The following is a 21,241-nucleotide window of genomic DNA, read 5'->3' on the forward strand; positions in this document are numbered from 1 at the left end:
AAGAAGGTGTGTCATCGGTAGTGATGAGACAAATGGATATACTCATAAAGCTTACCTTGAATTCAGTAAATATGTCTAATGAATCAGTGTAAATTTCAGTAAATATACATAATCCCTGACGGAATCAGTAAAACATCGGGAAAAATTCAGTAAATAAACATACAAATATATATATATATATATACATATTTACTAATTATACATAGTTACTGTAACATACACGCATACAACGAAAGTATATTGGTAGTAATAGTCAAATATATGTATACATATACAACTAAGATACATGTCTACTAATGGCCAAATATATGTACATACACATACAACGATAGTACATATCTGCTAATAGTCAAACATGGGTATACACATACAACAAAGTCCTTCTCTAGTAATAGTCAAACATATGTATACACATACAACGAAAAGTACACCTCAAGCAATGGTCAAACATATGTACACACACATACAAAGCAAATACATCTCTTGTAATAGGCAAACATGTGTAACACTGTATACACATACAACGAAAGTACATCTCTGGTAATAGTCAAACATGGGTATACACATACAACGAAAGTACATCTCAGGTAATAGTCAAACATGGGTATACACACACAACTAAAGTACAGTCAAACATGGGTATACACATACAACGAAAGTACATCTCTTGTAATAGTCAACCATGTTTATATATATACAACGAAAGTACATCTCTGGTAATAGTCAAACATGGGTATACACATACAACGAAAGTACATCTCTGGTAATAGTCAAACATGGGTATACACATACAACGAAAGTACATCTCTGGTAATAGTCAACATGTGTATACACATAAAACGAAAGTACATCTAAGTAGTAGTCAAAACTATTTACACACACATACAACGGAAAGTACATCTCAAGTAATGGTCAAACATATGTACACACACATACAACGGAAAGTACATCTCACGTAATGGTGAAACATATGTACACACACATACAACGGAAAGTACATCTCACGTAATGGTGAAACATATGTACACACACATACAACGAAAAGTACATCTCAAGTAATGGTGAAACATATGTACACACACATACAACGGAAAGTACATCTCACGTAATGGTCAAACATATGTACACACACATACAACGGAAAGTACATCTCAAGTAATGGTCAAACATATGTACACACACATACAACGAAAAGTACATCTCAAGTAATGGTCAAACATATGTACACACACATACAACGTATGTACATCTCTAGTAATGGTCAAACATATATGTATATGGGGGAAAGTCGGTACAGTCTACACGTTACCGACGGCAGTTGTCGTTACGGAGAGGTCGTAACGGTGTATATCACCATGCAACTTAACCCATTGATGGTTGCTAGTGCTGGTGTGGGGTTCCGTTTTGTGTGGTCACAAGTGGGATCTCATTACAGTACCTGATTTTCAAAGCATATGCAACAACATGTAGTATTTTCGTACTTCACATAAGAGAGGGGTTTGCTTGATTATGCTTATGTGTATATCAACAGGCTGAATAAAAAATACTTCCACATTTCTGATTTGTCAGTAATACAAAATCGTCTAAGCTTGCATGGTAACATTGTTGGAATCACCCATGTGCATTACGATCAGCTGATGATTAGGAAATCATCCGCTTCAGATAGTTCCTTTCACTGAGTTTTGCCCCCTCAGGACAGCTAAAATTTCTGGATCAAAATTCTTCGCTCTTGCAAATTTCTTTTTGGCATCTTTCATTTACACATCTTTGTGATTGTTCACAGCTGAGGATCTCAACCTTCGATCCACATACAATGCATTCATACTTTTTCAAAGCCTTTACATTGAAAGCCTCATATCCATTGAAGAAGCTGAATCGAAGATGAAATTCTACACGAACCCCAGCGTTAATGGGGCCTTCAAATTTGGTACGCAGTGGAACAAAGAACACTGAAACTGGAACATAGTTGTTGCCCAGATCAAGTTCGATAAACCCTGCTACTTTGTTCTTGTTTGGCGGACGGATAGTACCCCGACATACACAGAGAGAACGCCTTGCATTTGATAATTTCATAACCTCTCCTTCAGAGTTACCAGCATAAATTTTGTTGGAAATCAAACATTTGATTCCTCTTCCATTGTTTCCCAACCACTCTCGGGGATATCGAGACCTTGTTACCCAACGTCCATATTTCCGCAGTTCCTCTTTCAAATTCTGGGCCTCAGACAGGCATTCGGGGTTGCCATTCCCCATTTCTGAGCCAAATCCAATAATGCTTGTGAGAACAAAGAGATAAAACTTTGACATAGGGGTACTGAGCATTGAATGCCACTTTCTGACCTGACTGAGGACAGTTTCTAGACTGTAGACCTCAGAAAGGCTCTCATGTCTGATTACATGAAGCCATTCCTGAAAATCAATCTCAAGAGTCCTCTTGTCTTCCACGCCTCTGTAGAATGCATCTTCAAAGATCTCTTGAAGGGAAGCAACAATTTCTTTAATATCTGCTTCGCATCGAATGCTGTCAAAATGGGCATGTCCACCATGTTTTAACTTCTTAGCAGCAATTTTGAACCTTTTACTGCTAATAGTATCAGGTAAGTTTAATGCTTCTAATCCTTGACCATATTTTCCAAGCAAATTTTGATGCCACGTTACAGCATTACTGAAAGAGCTGTCAATGTCAGCAGGGTCTGCAACTGTCGAACATTCTCTGATTAGGTCATCAATGGCTGTGACACTTTTCTCTATGAAGATGGCTATTTGGGAACCATTTTCTGATTCTTTTTCTTCAGCAATGAAATCAACTATGTTTTTGTAACCACTATTCTGACATACAAAGTCACACATGTGTAGCCTGACATTAATCTCCCCGACATATCCAAAACTATCTTCATGCCCAGGTGGCTTTGCCTCTCTGCATTTGACAAACAGATTACAAGCTAACTCTGCTAGTTGCAATATATCTGAAGCAATCTCATCAAAGCTCATGCTTGAAGAATGCTTGCTTTTGAATCTGTTTACCTTCTGTACATATATCATGCCATACATGTGATAAATTTGGGAAAGTGTAATTGTCAATCTTTCATTTTGTTCTTCTGGGATTTTTCCTTCCATTTTTTTCTCACAAAGTTTCAAAGCTGTTTCGAAGGCACATATTGCTTCATCCTCTTCATTTGACCTAAACATAGCATAAAATCGTCCCAAGTGTGCATGGAAATTTGGTTCGTTGGGAAATGCTTTGCACAGCTTTTGCAACACCTGAAGTCGTTCCGTGTATGGCGGTTTAGATGTCATGTCCACCAGCAATTTTGCCAATGGAGGACGTTTCTTGGACTGCGTTTCACTTTCCCCCATGCCTTTGCTGTCTCGGGAGATAAAGGTTTGCACAAGCATATTCATTACTGCCTGCGGGGATGCAGCTGATTTCCCTTTTTTTAGGCTTGCATCATCAATGAAGGAGACTGCCAACCAGCGCAAATTGTTACATGCCTTTGGGGAAAGTGACTCACTCCGATCGCTTCTGCTGGCATGTCCCCTTGTAAGCAGTTGCTCTAATATCTCTTTTGCAATGATGAAGTGGCATGCCCTCATCCCATTTGATTTGCCTTTCGTCGCATCAATGACAACGAACTGTCTTACTTCAAATGGAAAATCGTCAATAGACACAACATAGTTGGCTGGCTTTCCAAGCATACGAGAAAAGAACTGGCATGGAATTGAGGTTTGTCCATAGTAATAGACAAGGGAAATGTACCCCAACAATTTTTGCCATGGAAGAAGTTCGTTTGAGGTGTTCTTGTCCAAACGGAGATATCCATCCACATAGGACCGAATGCCATTAAACTCATGCAGATATGCAGTGAGTCCAAACTCGTATAACTGATGCTCAAACCCTTTCTTCACATCCTTGCTTAGTGATTTAAGTGCATCAACTTTCTGTTCATCTTTGCAAAAACTTCCAAATTTTGTGGCAAGATTTCTTGCTTCTCTTTTGCTGACATGTCCCTGAAGCCAGAAATCCATAGATGTATTTGGTTTTTCAGACATGCTGTATGGATATCTCTTCACATAGAGCACAACCAGACAAATCTGCCGAACACTTTGCCTCAGATAGCGTACGTTGTGCTCATCCTCGCCATCAATCAGTGCGATGATAGGTAGGTGTGTTCTTTCGTACAGATACTCAAGGCGGCTTACTATGTCCCCAACAGATGCACCCAAGTGGAAGTGTATTTGTACACAAGGTGATATATCCCGTAATTCCCATAGAACACGTTGTGCCAAAGTCGATCCACCTGATCCAGGTGCATGATGAAGAGTATAGAGTCCAGATTTAAATGACAGGACCAAGCTTTTGATTTTCTCAACGATTTGATCCATTGCATCTCTTTCAACATCCAAGTATTCTGACCCACAAAGAAACCTGGTGGCCCATTTAAGTGTTCCACCTTTAAAGAAAACATGCGCTTCTTCCTCAATGACTTCAACGTCTGATGAAGAGTCCTCGAGAATCTTCAAGTAGATTACGTCTATGTATTCATGTAGCCATGCAAACCCTTGCTTGTCAACTGTACTTCCACTATCATTTGCAGTTGGTATTTTCAACAAGTCATAGTTTCTCTTTGAACTGGCACTTTTGTGAATATGATCAAATATACCAAGAAAGAGATTCAGTGCTGATATATTGATAACAGTTAAGTTTTCTTCAACTTGACCACACATGTGTATAAAATCATTTTGGGATCTCGAGTCGCTTAAACAACCATCTCTGCAGACGATGATTTGTATACCATGTTGTATGTTTTCATCTAACTTGCAAACAATGTAGTCAAGGTACTTAGAAATGTTCTCATTCCAAATCACTACAACCTTCAGGACTGTTGTGTCTTGGACAAAACTGGATATGTCTTCAGCAAGAGTTGTAACATAAGAATTCACTTGTTTGAACCAATCCCGGTATCCCTTTTCAAATCTTGTTTCTGGAATTTCTCGGTAACCGCGAACAAAATACCAAGTTGCTGCCATTTCAGATATCCTCACATGTTCTTTCCAGCTGCAGATATGCAAGGATCGTGCAGTTTTAAGCGGTTCCTCTACCCTTCCAAGTAGACCTTGATCTCGACTGTTTTCATCCAAGTCAAATACCAATATCCATGGGATTGCTGTAAGAACTTCAGCTGATTTAGAAAGAGCGTCGCCAGGCAGATCCCCTGTCATCAGAACAAAGTGACCTTTTTTGAAATTGTCTACCACTTTCATGAATGATTCAAAAGCTGACTGTGTATGCTCTACCTGCTGTGTGTCTACTGATTGTACAAATGGAGAAGAGGGTACGAGCATTTCATGACCTTTAGTTTCAATTGGTTTCACTGAAACCCTTTCTGTTCTCTTGCTTCCTTGTTTAGGTGGACCTGCCAGAATACTTGCATATGATTTTCTTTGTGATCCTATTTTATTTCCAGGTTTCCTTTTGGTTTCAGAAGGTACACGTTTTGCCTTACTTCCCTTTCCCTTCTTCCTCTCAACAACTGTCCAATCATCATCTGTTTTCTCTTCACTTGTGTCATCAGAGCTAGGTACCGAAGACGCAGCTGGTTCGAGTGTCTTTGTGCTTCTCTGTTGAATAGTTTCTTCTCCTTCATTTTCAGACACACTTGATTGTTGTTGTCCTTTAATCACTTTGGTGTTGACGGTGAGAGGGACCGACTGTACGAACCAATTCGATTCTTTCAAAGTTAGAATGAACTTCTCAGGTTTAAGTTTCAGGAATGGCAGTAAATTCAAACCTGCGATTTCCTTGAATCTCCGTTTACGTCCAACATTTCCATAAAGTTTATTAAAGGAGTCTTCCAGCTTTTGCAGACCAACCGGCGGTGCATCTGCACTATGGGTTGGGTTGAGGATGCTATTCAACATTGCCACAACTACCTGATCAGTTGTGAATCCGTGAGTGTCTGCCTCTGAAGTGAACAAATAAAACTGTCACCAATATTACCTGACCTTAAAACAAGTCAAACATGATGTTTTGTGAATTGTGTTCTGGCATAATGTGAGGCGTGTTAACAGGGCAGAATTATTACCCTTCAAGATGCAGGCATCCCTATGGGCACCAATTATGCCCTCCTTGCGGGTCTGTTTTTTAATGCATATGAATCAGAATTTCTGTTTGGGTTGATTTAATATCGTTCACTAACTATCAAATAGCCAGTTGCCTTCAACTGATTTGAACTTGCCTGAATTTGAAATTAAAGGGAGACAAGTGACACTGCCTCAACTGTTTCATATTTAGATCAGAGATTCAGATTGACAAAATAATCTCCACAGACAAAGGGATGATTTCAACTTTCCCTTGTCAAATTGCCTTTCATGTCACAATTACTGGATTGTCTGGTTCAGACTAGTGTTGGGAATTGGTTGAAATCTCACAATTGATGATTGGTTCAATACCAACGACCAATCATCGAAAAAAATTGGTTAGCGTCATTTTCAGATTTTCCTATTCAGGTTAGTATAAGTATAAAGAAAAAAACATTTGGTTCTCTGTTGTTGTTTTTAGAAACTGCACAAAATACATTTTCAGATTTCACATCCAGTGTAAAATGATTCAGTTCCAGTGTAACATTAACTTCCCAGATTCTTCAAGAAAAATTCAGTCATGACTTTACAGAAAGTGAAGTGAGTTTTCTTAGACATGTTTTCAGGCCCTGACAACGTCCTAGATATGTTCCATCATCAGAGTATTTCAAACTCTATTACAGCAGCTCCAAAATCGTTTGTGTTTGATTTATGAGAAAATGTGATCATTTGCTTGGTCGTTTGGCCACTGCGACACTCTTCATTTATTTCAATTAATCGGACCACCACTGGTTCGAGACTCGATCTGTTTACCAAAAACATCACACTGCTGTAATACTGCTGCAACAAATATATATTCATGATATAGTCACATTTGTACAATGGACTCTGGCTTTTGGCCCCAGTTGCGCAGATCGATGCTAATGCTGTTGATCACTGGATTGTCTGGTCCAAATTCGATTATTTACAGACCACCGCCATATAGCTGGAATATTGCTGAGTGCGGCGTAAAACTAAACTCACTCACTCACTCCTGCTTTTGGCAGAGATTTCTTGTGAATGTGGAAAGGGTTTTGTCGCTTCTATCTCTATTATAAGCAACATTCTTTGAGTGATATATGTATATAAAGGTATATTTACCGAGTGGTTTCTCTAGCAGCTGAACGCCATCGTCAAATACGCCAACCTGCTGATTCCGATTTCCAATTTGAACCCCGGAGCAGTCATTCAAGTAATACTGGTGGACGATCGTGTACTTCTGGCCTGTTAATGAAGCATTCATAAAATCTTAATATAAAAGGTAACTATAAATTCAATAAAAAATACATGGAAAATTATATCGCAGCAACACCCACATTTTTTCAAAGTATCAAATTTATTACCATTGGCCATAGCAAGGGAAATTATTCAAACCTCAATTTCACTGACGCTCTAGGAAATGTATACGACAAAAAAACGCCTAACAATCTGAACGACAGAATATTCAGAAAAGCAAACGTGGCAACGATTTGACTCATTTTGTAGTGCTTTTACCAATGGTCATATGACAGTAACAATGCAGTAGAGTTGCGCAATATAACAAGTTTTCCGATATTTACAAGTTCAGACATGAAATTATGCATTCGTGACTAACTCGTCTTATTCCGGGACAAGCCGAATAGTGACTCGTGCCCCTCTGGAAGGATTTCATATTGGCGCATGAACATCATAACTACTTGAAACAGGAACGATAACTCTATTCTTTGTTTGATTCCAATGGTACTTATATCACCGAAGTAATCATACATTGTATTGCTGTTTATGTTTTTAAAGAACTAAACCTTTTTGATACAACTAAAAGAAGGAGAAAAACGTATTTGTTACAGACTTATTCTGACGTAATTATTACCAGATTTTCACCTTATGTTTCCAATTATATTTCTAAATAGGGTTTGATAATCACTATTGGGATTTGTTTTATTAAATATGTAAATAACATTTATTAAAGCTACATTAAATCCCAAAGCAGAAACTCAAAAATGACTTTAAAATATTTCTCAAACTGAACATTCGTGTAACCTTGCTGTCATACCCCAAGTGGAATTTTGAATGAATTCGCTGAAAAATATATGAATGACCAAAAAAAAGAGTCAGACTAAAATATTCCCAAAGATGTGAAATATATGCCCAATGTTAAAGATTAAAGTTGATTACTTACGTGCAGAAATACATGTGTAATATTATTGTTTTGAAACTCGTAGCGATTTATAATTACATTTCCTAAAATTGTTTGAAGCGCACGTACAATCTCCATAGCAAGCCCGCAAGATCGTCAGAAATACCCTCAGTTGGAAACATGAGAGCCGTAATGTCAACAAACGCACGTGCGTGTATTTGAATCTCTCACCGTCAATCGCATGATTCTTATCGAAAACTTCATACCAGGCAGCGAAAATCCTGTTAGCTAAATTCTTTGTACTTTCAATATAACGATATATATTTTTCATGAATTTTTAAACAATGACATAATGCCATAAACGATTTAAGTACTCGGGATTATTTTTACCAAAGCACCGCAGTCATTTACGCGCGTTCTGATTGGTTTGTCGTATTTTCGCACATAACAAGTATCGAGTGGGGGACGAGTCTTCTTGGAGGTTACGGAAAGGGTCGAGTGGTGACGAATGGAAATCGATACGTATTGCGATACGCTGATCGAAAACCGGCATTTCGACATGCATTCGGAAAACTTCGTAACACTCGACATCTTCGGATATGTCTGTGTTTCACACCGGGAGTCAAGTTAAGTTCGGTTTGAAGTTGTGTTCTTAAGTTTTGTTCAAGTGTTTCGCAGTGTTTTGTATCTGAATGTTTTAAATGTTTTACTCATTAATGACCAATGATGTGATATATCCTGATCAGGTCAAGTTGCTGTCTTGAGAGTGAAGAAACTAGGTCAAACTAGTTACCACTGTGTTGGTGTTACTTTATCCTTTGTTTGCCAGTAAGTTCTTTTCCTTGTTTCATGTGTGCTTGATATTATTTACTTTGTCATGATTAAAGGTTTTATTTAAAGCTTAACGAAATCATGCATAGTGATTTTGCTGTGTTTAAAGCTTTCGAAATCAAGCATTAACTCGATTATAAGTATTTTTTCGTTCAAAACAATTCTAGCAATATATTGCAATACATATCGCAATATTTGCTTTCGCATCGCAATATATTGCAGTATGAAAATACTCTGCAATACCCACCCTACAAGGCAGTGCGTTCAATTTCAAGAATCTGGCACACAACCCTCCAGAAATCCCGTTAGTATCAATAACTGACCACAATGTCGCTATCTGCTGTAACCTCTCCCAACTGCAATAACATTCCTGACCTTCTTGGCGTAAGAAATCACCAAAGGTAAGTGCACAATGTGGCCCTGGCTTTGTCGTCCACGAGTTGTCTTTGTGTTCAGAGGGTGGTCATCGAAATGTTGTTCAAGAACCCTGGGCAGGATGTCATTGATGTACCGTTTATCACATCACCTTATCACATCAACCAAATGATACTTGCGCCTAGATTTTCCGTTGTACATATGCAGAATTTCTGTGAAGCCAAACACGAGAGCTTGGCTCATGAACAAAACGAAATCGACTTGCGTCCGAGGACCAGTGGCCCTTTCTCAATGGCCTCAAATTCCACTGACGTCGAGCTTGAAACCAAACAATTCGTGCTGCTTTTTATGTAGGGATTACAACGGACGTCTGGTCGTTTTCTTCAGCAACCCATGCTTGTCGTAAGACCGGGATTGGATTGACACGTGTCATCGTATCCCAATTGCATAGATCGATGCTCATGCTCTCAATCACTGGATTGTCCTGTCCATAATTGTTTATATAGAGACCGGAGTCATATAGCTGGAAGATTGGTGAGCATGGCGTTAAACAACAAGCAAAATACAAGTTGTCTTTATGGAAGTAGGGGCGGAGGGGTAGCCAAGTGTTTGAAGTTTTCTCATCGATTCTCCACATGGGTACAATGTGAAACCCATTTATGGTGTCCCCGCCGTGATATTGCAGGAATATTGCTAAAAACGTCGTAAAACTAAATCTCATCCACTCCGCTAACTCACTCACTTGTCATGGATATGTATTGCAAATTGCCTTATGCAATACTAAATAAATACATTTTGTTGACCTGTATATGAAGCACACTTTTCCCGGCAGTATTTATCCATAAATGTTACTGTGATGGTTTTTTACGTATCACAATAAAGACATTGAAAAACTAAGACAGTTTTAGTGTTCACGTGTATACCTTTATCTGCTGTACTATTGTCAGTTTGCTTCCGTCTTCTTTCCCGGATGACGCCATATTGGTGTCCCGCGTCACCAGTTGCTACAATCGTAAGAATCCTGAAACACAACACGGACAACATGCAAAGAAAATGCCACCAAATATCATTGGTATGACATATATCACGTTACCTTGAAATCAGTTTTCTAGAATACATTTAAGGTATGAAGTTGTGTATTTAAAATGATCAGGAAGCAGTCATGGTTCATTCTCAGCCCCTTAGAAACATACAACTACAGTTTCTTTGTCAGGTGTTGGAAGGTTAAATGCCACGTTGATATCTCGCCTGACTGAATTCACACATTTAGTATCATAATGCCTTCACACTTCAGTGGTGTACACAAGTACAACTGCAAACATTTCTGCTCTTACTATTGTAAGTGCTGCTGTTGCAATCTGCTACTGGTAGTGGTCGTGGTGGTGGTATGATGGTGGTGGTGTGGTTGTCGTGATAGTGATAGCAGTAGTGGTAGTGATAGTGATAGTGGTGGTAGATGTAGTGGTAATGATAGTGGAAATGGCGGTGGTAGTGGGTAGTGATAATGGTAGTGGTAGTGGTGGTAGTGATAGTGCTAGTGATAATGGTAGTGGTAGTAGAAGTGGTGGTAGTGGTAGTAATAGTGGTGGTAGTGATAGTGGTGGTGGTGGTGATAGTATTGATAGTGGTGGTAGTGATATTGATGAGTGGTTGCTGTGGTATTGATAGTGGTGGTAGTGGTAGTGATAGTGGTGGCTGTGGTAATTGGTAATGATAGTGTGGTAGTGGTAGAGTGGTGGTAGTGATAGTGGTGGTTGTGGTGAGGTGGTAGTGATAGTGGTTGTAGTGGTGGTAGCGTTAGTGGTAGTGGTGGTGATGTGTGATAGTGGTGGTAGTGGTGATGGTGATGGTGTGGTAGTGATGGTAGTGGTAGTGGTAGTGGTGGTGGTGGTAATAGTGGTGGTAGTGGTGTGGTGGTAATGGTAGTGGTGGTGGCGGCGGCGGTAGTAAGTGTGATAGATCGCGGAAGTGATAGTGGTGGTGGGAGCGCTAGCGCTAGTGGTAGTGGGGCGCTAGCGATAGTGGTAGTGGGAGTGCTAGCGATAGTGGTGAGTGGGAGTGCTAGCGATAGTGGTGGTGGGAGACTTGGACCAGACATAAGGTTAGTTTTTTCTTTCAAAGTAAAGCAGACTGCAGTGTATGCCGAGATTGCAGGCGGGTCCATAAAGGGGAGATAACTGTCATTGTGGAAGGAATGCGCATTCCGTCACACACTCTTCCAGCGTGCACTGTAACAATGCCATCACAAAGCTCCACAAAACTGTTAACGAGAAAGTCATTGATATTACAGCTTTTTTGGTTCATTGGCTACATGGTAGTATTGCTGCATGTACAATTAAACAAAACACCAAGCTGTTACAGTTTGTTGTGTTAAACGGTTGTCACGGAACATGTGCATTACGATACTAAAGATTGTGAAATATTGTGTATGGTCGAGATTCAATTACATGGAAATAATTTCAACAAATTTGACACAGAAATCTTGAGCAAGCGGGATCTATTTAATTTGATGTTACATAACATAACATAATTTGTTCAAAATAAAATTCTGACATGTCAGCGAGATTTCTACGTGTCAACATAATTATTAGTATTTTACAGTATAAATTACCATCAATGACCATTCTCGGCATTACATTATCATATTCTATTACAGGTATAAAGTACATACCTTAATCTACAATCTCAACTACAGATGAACATTTCAAACCAGGAAGCAAGTTGCACACCGATGCACCCAGACCGCCAATTTGTCGTTCACTGATAAGCTATTAATAAACACATATGTCATGGATTTTCCAAGTAAGCTGCTCTAAAGAAACTTTCTGTATCAAGTGGATTAAAACCTGTTCTATCTGGTCTAGCTCCACACAAACACATTGATTTACTGAATACAGAACATAAACGGAATACATTGTATTGGAATTAAAGTGTTACCTATGGAAACACATATATGTAATCATAGGCTTTTACATAATACAGAGAGAAACACACACACACACACACACACACACACACACAGAACACCCCACACACACACACCCACACACACACACACGTGTATTCGCTCAGGGATTCAGGATGAAACCAGACCCCAAGCTTTAAGAGTCGATGGCCTGCCATATTGAGTCGAATCAATTTCACGTAAATAATGTCATCTTTTTAATTTGACATAGTCGACGCGAGCAGCGTGATCTATTAAATCGGTGACATAAATGAACTATTCAGTGTTATGCAAAAGAATTTGTTCAAGGTAACATTCTGACATGTCATCGAGATTCCTACGTGTCAGCATAATTATTCGTATTTTACAGTAAAAATTACCATTAATAATCATTCTCTCCACTGAAATGGATGAATATTTCCACCCAGGAAGCGAGTAGCATTACAGGTGCACCCGCCATTTGTCAATCACTGATAAACTATTAATAGGCACAAATGTCCTGGGTTTTCCAATTATATTTAGCTCGCTCGTGGATTCCGGAAGAAACACGGATGGGGCATTATTTATTCTATCACAAAATGTTTTATATCGTACATAAACTTTTGTGATAGAATAATAATAATCATTAATAATCATTCTCTCCACTGAATTATCATATTGAATTACAGGTATAAAATACATGTACCTTTACTCACACAATACACAGGTGAGGTGGGAGGTGAAATTGGGTTAAACGTCGTGCTTGAGAATATTTCGCTCATATGACGATGCATGAATACACAATTCAATGTATGTGTATGTGCGGCCAAAGAGACTATATAAGGTGTTGTAGAGCATCCCTGGTGCGGCTGCATTGGCTTGTACTAGCCCAGACTTAAGATGGTTTTATAGTAGCCCACTGAGATACCATGCCGAAGTGAAGCATGAATACCCCACTCAGACACACTATTTACATGCACTCCGAGCCGACCAGTCCTTGTTGTACCCATTAATGCCGAGCGCCAGGCAGGGACCAACAAAGTACCATATTTTAACGTCTTTTGGTATGACGCGGTCGGGGATCGAATCAGCGACCTTCCGCTCTTAAGTTGGTTTTACAGTGCTAGCCCACTGAGATACCATGCCGCAGTGAAGCATGAATACCCCACTCAGACACATTATACTGACTCCGAGCCGACCAGTCCTTGTTGTACCCAATAATGCCGAGCGCCAGGCAGGGACCAACAAGTACCATATTTTAACGTCTTTTGGTATGACGCGGTCGGGGATCGAACCCGCGACCTTCCGCTCTCCGGGCGGACGCTCTAACCACTACGCCACGAAAGCGGTCCCACAATACACAGAGTTAGGTCTTTCTTCATGTGCTACTTCTAAATTATGTTCAGGGCGCTGTTTCGTTAGTAATCAATGCTTAAACATGTCACCACTCACCAATCATATGAAATATATTTCTGATACTTGGGGTATTTTTGCTCAAAGTTACGTCTCCGATATTTATCGATAATCAATCGATATTAAGATCTCTATGATCTACATCGATAGCAAGCCCTAATTACAAATAGGCAGACCCGTGAAGATCTGGGGTAGAATAGGTCTTCAGCAACCCATGCTTGCCTCAAAAGGCGACTATGCTTGTCGTAAGAGGCGACTAACGGGATCGGGTGGTCAGGCTCGCTGACTTGGTTGACACATGTCATCGGTTCCCAAATTGCGCAGATCGATGCTCATGCTGTGGATCACTAGATTGTCTGGTCCAGACTCGATTATTTACAAACCGCCGCCATATAGCTGGAATATTGCTGGAGTGTGGCGTAAAACTAAACTCACTCACTCACTACAAGTAGGCAAAAGCGTAACTATCATGTTATGCACCTGGAAAACATGCAGACCGCGCTTGCCTAATATTTTGATCTAAAATGCCATTTGAAAATGTCCGATCCAGCATTTGCTGACTTAAGAAGAAGAAGAAGCGAAGATGGTTTCGGTTATAAAATGAAATACTTCTTTTGCAACAAAAGAAACCAAACCTGATGATCTAATAACGGATTAATTTAACTGTTCCATGGCAATAGGTTTTGGACTGCTCTTCCAGATGCTCACTTTAATCATTAATCCAGTACGTGTGGCGGTATCCTGGAAACGAAGTCAATGTAACATCGGCCAAAGATACAAGGCAGTTAAGGACATATGAAAACAATAATTATAAAAGCTGCGGTTTATTTTCAGGTAAATAGTTTTGAGCAATTCGTTGCAGATTTATTTGTACGTCTTTCTTTAGTGTAGTGTAGATTTAGTGTTTGTAGATTTAGGTTATAATGTTTGACAGACATCAGTTTTCAGAGATTTTGAGAGGCATTTAGAAGTTGGTGTATATATTAGACAAGCGCATTGATGGCAGCTTCTTGTCTATTGTATAACACAACGTTCCTGGGCTACTTCTTGTCCCTTTTCAATCAACTGAAGATGGGGCAAGAAGTAGTCCAGAAAAATAAGAAGTTGCCACACATATACTTGTCTTATAAATCAGTTTTCAGGTGAATCACACGCCATGGACATCGTCGTCGTTCAGTGTAAATGTTTTGCGATGAAATACCTGTCTACTCCACCGAGCTTCATTCATAGCCCACATCCCAGACAGTTTTAATCGATCTGATTCCTTAAGAAATCCACATTAGACGGAGATTCCGTCATTGTTATGAGTGAGTGAGTTTAGTTTTACGCCGCACTCAGCAATATTCCAGCTATATGGCGGCGGTCTGTAAACAATCGAGTCTAGACCAGACAATCGAGTGATCAACGGCAGGAACATCGATCTGCGCAATTGGGAACCGATGACACGTGTCAACCAAGCCAGCGAGTCTGACCACCCGATCCCAACTTAGCAACTCCCTCTCCCAATTGTTTTCTCCTCTCACAGAATTTGTATTTAGATTAATAGTGTAAAAGGTAAAACAACCATGCAACACGAAAACAAAAATTAGATTACAATTAACACTGGGAATATTATGATGAAAATACATGCATTTCACTTCTGAGCGTGGCAACAGTTCACAATTACATGACACACAGCCACATTTTGCGGTAGCACTTAAGTGTCCGTCGAATGTTTTAGATAGTAACAGAACAGAAGAAAACCACAACTTGTAAAACGAAAAAAAATCAGATTACTATAAGTGAGTGAGTGAGTTTAGTTTTACGCTGCAGATTACTATACTCAGCAGCATAAAAACGTCAGTACGAATTCAAAATTAGATAGCAGACATAATAAGCGGATTAAAACATGTTTGTGTACAATATCTTGACACATCAATAAATAACTCAGCACATTTCCAAGACATTACGTGAACGTTTGTAGTTCATTCAGACTCTTGACTGCAGTATCTAGTGTGACCACCACGAGCGGCAATAACTGCAGCATGGAGTGCACCAATCTATTGATGAAGGTCATTGGCACCTTGAACCACACTCTGAGAAAGGCCTGGCGCAATAAATCGGCTGTGTTCGGCCTTGGTATGACATTATTCAGTCTCCTCTGAATTTCATCCCAAAGATGTTCAATTGGGTTTAAATCAGGACTAAGGGCTGGCCACTGCATAATGTTGACACCGTTCTGCTGTAGGAAGTCCCGTGTAGCTCTGGCAGTATGGGCCCGGGCGTTATCATGCTGGAAAATGTTGTTCCTGTGACGTGCGAAATGTGGTATGACGTGGGGTCTGAGAGCTTGGTCGATGTAGCGCACCGCTGTGATGCCGCCTCCTCTCCCTGGACCAAGGTTCTGGAACACCACAGGACCCACTCTCTGGTTCAGGCCTATTCCGCCCCATACCATGATGCTTGCACCTCCCCATGAGTCTCTTTCCAAAACACATTGGTCTGAGTAACGCTGGTAACGTCGTCGCCATATTCTTGTTCTGCCATTTGCAGTTGATACGCAGTACCGACTCTCATCTGTGAACAGAACAGTTCTCCATTGCGTGTATCGCCAGTTTTGGTGTTGTACGGCAAACTGTAGACGTTCACGCCGATGACGAGGGGTGAGGATAGGTCCACGGTAAGGCCTACGGCAATGGAGGTTCCTGCTGTAAAGACGTCGGCGTACTGTATCAGTGACGAGATCGAGTTTCCATTCATTACCATTTTAAGTCCAAGGTCCAAAAGGGTTATAATATTAATAAAAGGGATTAATATATTACATGTTTTTTAAAAACAGAACATGTCAGAGCACAAAAATACAAAAGCAAGCAATTCGTTGTTCTCTTTACAAAGTTACAATTTATGATACAGGTCAACTTCCCTACAGGTAGTTAACAATGAGGATGTCCGCTCACGCGGGAAAATAGATCTTTTAGATTTCTCGCATCATAATGTGAATCCCTTTGCAGTCGAAAAGTCCACACAGTCAAGTAGAATATGCTTGATGGTGAACATTTCATCGCAAGAGACACACATGGGAGGTCCTATTTTTCCGTTTTCAGCAGATAGTCATGAGTAAACCGACTGTGGACAATACGACATCGTCGTAAAATCACCTCATCACGTCTTGACTGACAACCCAAGTAGGTATAACCAATTGTTGGTTTCCATGAAGTTTATTTTCCTGCATGAGGTCCTTTTTGTATAGTCCCGAATATAGCTTTTGATAGTGGGTCTGAAATCACTGTATAGGATCAGCAGTGGAGTTAAGGGTTTGTCAAGAGCTGTTTTAGCTTCAGCATCGGCCTTTGTGTTACCTGCTATGCCGACATGACCAGGCAACCGGCAGAGGACGATGTCGCATTGGCCAGTGGAAAGATCATTGTAAAGTTCCAAGATGTTCAGGATGATAGGGTGACTTGAAGTAACATTTTGAAGTGCTTGAAGGCAAGACAATGAATCTGTAAAAATGATGAAGTTTTTGGAATGGTTCTGTTGTTTAATATAGGTCAAAGCTGTGAAGATAGCTTTGGCCTCAGCAGTGAAAATGGAACTATTGTCAGGAATTCTAGAGGAGACAGTCTTGGATCCAATGACTGTAGCACTGGCAACTTGGCCATCATCCTTGGATCCGTCTGTGAAAATGGATCTATGGGTGTTATACTTGGAGCGTAACTGGTTGTATTCCTGTTGGAACACCAAAGGATTTGTTTCTGACTTTTTGAGTTTGGTGAGGGTAAGATCCACCTGTGGTTTCACCATCTGCCACGGTGGCGAAGACAGAAGCCGGAAAGGTGCTATGATATTGAGATCAATTTTAGCTGCAGATATGTGTGGTTGAATTCTGATTCCAAGTGGTTGGACCAGGCTTGACATTTTAGGAAACAGGTTTTGTAGAGAGGGTTAAAACACAATTGTATGCTGGATTGGACTCATTTGAACGCAATTTTGTGATATACTGCAGTGAAAGTTTAATGCGGCGTTGTTCAAGGGAGGGTTCGTTAGCCTCCGCATATAGACTATCTACCGGAGAGTTCCTAAAGGCTCCCAGGCAGAGCCTCAGGCCTTCGTGGTGGATAGAGTCTATTTTTCTAAATTGCTTTTGCAGGCTCCACCATAGACAGTGAAGCCGTAATCTAGTTTAGAGCGCACCAAAGATCTGTACAAGTGAAGTAGGGTAGTCTGATCCCTCCCCACTCTGTATTTGAAACGACTTTTAGCAAGTCAAGATCTAGAGCCTTCAAACACTTTGTCTTCAAATATTTTATGTGTGGTAAGAATGTCAAGTGGCGGTCGAATATGAGTCCCAGGAATTTGGCCTCTTCTACTACCTTGATAGGGGTACCATCTAAGGATAGGTCTGGATCCTTGTGTGGTTTGTATTTACGACAAAAGTGAATACAATTTGTTTTGGATTTTGAAAACTGAAAGCCATTTTCGTTGGACCATTTTGGATTTTGTTAAGGCAGAGTTGAAGCTGCCTTTCTATTGCGTGCATGTCCTTACCACGACATGAAATATTGAATTCATCCACGAAAAGGGACCCATCAACACAGCTGTTCAAAACGTTAGCGAGGCTGTTAATTTTGATGCTAAAAAGTGTGACAGACAGGATGCTGCCTTGAGGGACGCCCTGATTTGGATGGAAATAATCAGACAATGTGGAACCCACCCGTACTTGAAATTGTCTGTTGCTTAAAACGGAGATATGAACTGAGGTAATCTGCCCCTCAATCCAAATTCATGTAAATCTTTTAAGATACCATGTTTCCACGTTGTATCATATGCTTTTCCAAGTCGAAAAAGATAGATACAGTATGTTGTTTGTTGACAATGGAATTTTTGATAAATGATTCCAGATGGTCAATGGTCAATGGTACTTTGGTTCTTTCGGAAGTCACTAAGGGGTCACTAAGGAGGTTATTGGCCTCCAAGTACCAGATTAATCGGTCTTCCGTGTGTTCCCACCTGTCTGGCGTGATGATGCCTACATGAAGGAGTCGGTACATGCTGTCGCACAACATGGCGGTCTTGTCGTCTTGTGGTCACCCTTGGTCTGCCAGGACGGGGGCGCTCGTTTGTGGTGTTGGTGGCCCGGAAACGTTGCTGCAGTCTGTAGATGGTCCGAACGTGACCTGAAAGTGATTGGCAACGGCTTGTGCAGTGTGGCCAGCTTCAAGTCTTCCTAGCGCCTGGCTCCTCTGAGCTGTCGTGAGAAGGGGCATCCTGCTGACGTTGTAATGTGAATGTTTCAACCAGGTTTGGGGCATTCGTCACCACTCGCCCCTTTCCGTAAACTCCAAGAAGACGCGTCCCCTCTCGATGCTTGTTATGTGCGAAAATACGACAAACCAATCAAAACGCGCGTAAATGAAAGCGGTGCTTTGATAAAAATAATCATGAAAAATATATATCGTCATATTGAAAGTACAAAGAACGTAGCTAATAGGATTTTGCTGCCTATTATAAAGTTTTTTAATACGAATTATGCGATTGACGGTGAGAGATTCAAATACACGCACGTGCGTTTGTTGAAATAACTGCTCTCATGGGTCCAACTAAGTGTATTTCTGACGATCTTGCGGGCTTGTTATGGAGATTGTACGTGCGCTTCGACCAATTTTAGGAAATGTAATTATAATCGCTACGAGTTTCAAAACAATAATATCGTATTTGTATGTAACTAAGCAACCTTAATCTTTAACATTGGGCTTATAGTTCATAGCTCTGGGGATATTATAGTCTGAGTGTTTTTGGGTCATTCATATTTTTTCAGCGAATCCATTTGAAATTCCAACCAGAGGTGTGGACAGCAAAGTTACATGAATGTTCAGTCTGAGAAATATTTTAAAGTCATTTTTTGAGTATCTGCTTTTGGATTTAATGTAGCTGAAATTTTGTGTGTGTATATTCAATAAAACAATTCCCATTTGTGATGATTAAACCCTATTAAGAAAATTAACATAATTGGAAATATAAGGTGAACCGCTGGTAATAATAACATTAGAATATGTCTTTAACAAATATGTTTTCTCTTTCTTTTAGTTGTATCAAAAAAGTTTAATTCTATAAAATAAATAAGTAAAAAAGCCCCAAAACAACAACCTAGCAATGTACATGTGCTTCCGTTATATTAAAAACATTAGAATCAAACAGTGTTAGAGTTATCGTTCTTGTTTAAAGTAGTTCTGCTGATGTTCATGCGCCAATATGAAATCCTTCCAGAGGGGCACGAGTCGCTATTCGGCTTGTCCCGGAATAACACGAGTGCGTCACGCTATTCGGCTTGTCCCGGAATAACACGAGTGCGTCACGAATGGGTTCGGGGGTGTATTTTATAGGGCTGGTACTTGGGAACTGCACGTGCAGCATGAGCTGCATGAAAACATGGAGAACACCGTACCATCTCCGAGATCAGGTTGCGTTTTCGAGACCATTTCCTGGGTTCAATTCTGTGTTTGGGAAGGAATGTCTTTGCTCAGGTAAAGTTGGAGATGTTGTCAAAAATATACAATCAAAACATAAAATGAGTTTACATTTATCCGTTTCTGCGAAGGAAAATTCCAAACTGACGTTTCTTTGCTGCTTAGTATATTAACGCAGAACAGTTGCTATTATGATGAAAATGAATTTATTTCCGTTTTGAGCTTCTACAGTTCATTTCCATAACTTTGATTTTAGGATAATAGATAAACAGTAAAATAATGTGAACATATTGTTGCATATTACAGTATCACTCAGGTGTCTGTGTATGGAAGGCGTTTCAGGTCGAAACCTGCTTTCACACGTTTACGAAAAGTGACTACCAGATTACGAACACTGATGGTTGGAAACACTGAAGTATTGCCGGTTTGAATGCTAAGAGAAACAGGGTGGATATTTCTTAGTTGCTGTCTTGAACCCAGGATCAAGTACTCTGTTTTCTTCATTGACTTTCCAGTAATTGAACTCATCCAGCGCCGTATGTCGTCAGTGCAATGCTTTCAATCTTGTAAGGTTGAGGGAGAGGTCAGTTATTTTGAATGAGATATAAAGCTGGTTGTCATCAGCATACAGATGAAATGCCATTGAGTGTTTTCTTTATAATGTCTCCTATGGTCAAAATGTACACAGAGCAAAGAAGGAGGAAAAACCGCACCCTAATGCACACCCCACTATTTGCCTGCTTGTCACAGAGTACATATTGAATTTTCTCCCACAGTGAACAATCAGAGAGATATGATTTGATCCACTGAAGTGCAGTGAATGAGTGAGTGAGTATATTTATTCGCCACCTTTTGCAATATTCCCGCCATTACCGACAGGGGACAATAGAAATAGGATTCACACATTGTATAATATATGGAATCCGACCACGACTAACCCATCGCGCCGATTGATTGGTGGATTAATTAATGGATAGAAATTAATTGATGATGAATAGGTGGATCAATGATGGATATATA

General features: G+C 40.1%; 1 protein-coding gene across 1 annotated transcript; it reads right to left on the reverse strand.

The window, feature by feature from the left end:
* Positions 1-718: 718 nt before the first annotated feature.
* Positions 719-12,389, reverse strand: LOC124280955. Its single transcript, XM_046716959.1, has 4 exons — positions 12,111-12,389; positions 10,363-10,460; positions 7,219-7,341; positions 719-5,963 (listed from the first exon to the last, which is right to left on the reverse strand). The coding sequence occupies exon 4, from the start codon at positions 5,917-5,919 to the stop codon at positions 1,714-1,716; it is 4,206 nt and encodes a 1,401-aa protein (XP_046572915.1). The 5' UTR covers positions 5,920-5,963; positions 7,219-7,341; positions 10,363-10,460; positions 12,111-12,389; the 3' UTR covers positions 719-1,713.
* Positions 12,390-21,241: the final 8,852 nt, after the last annotated feature.

The sequence above is a fragment of the Haliotis rubra genome, unplaced genomic scaffold (genome assembly GCF_003918875.1).
Source record: "Haliotis rubra isolate DU_JTF1 unplaced genomic scaffold, ASM391887v1 Scf277, whole genome shotgun sequence".
NCBI lineage: Eukaryota > Metazoa > Mollusca > Gastropoda > Lepetellida > Haliotidae > Haliotis > Haliotis rubra.

Excerpts from the sequence above, each read along its gene's own strand:
- LOC124280955 (XM_046716959.1), bottom strand. The coding sequence starts at position 5,919 with ATGTTGAATAGCATCCTCAACCCAACCCATAGTGCAGATGCACCGCCG.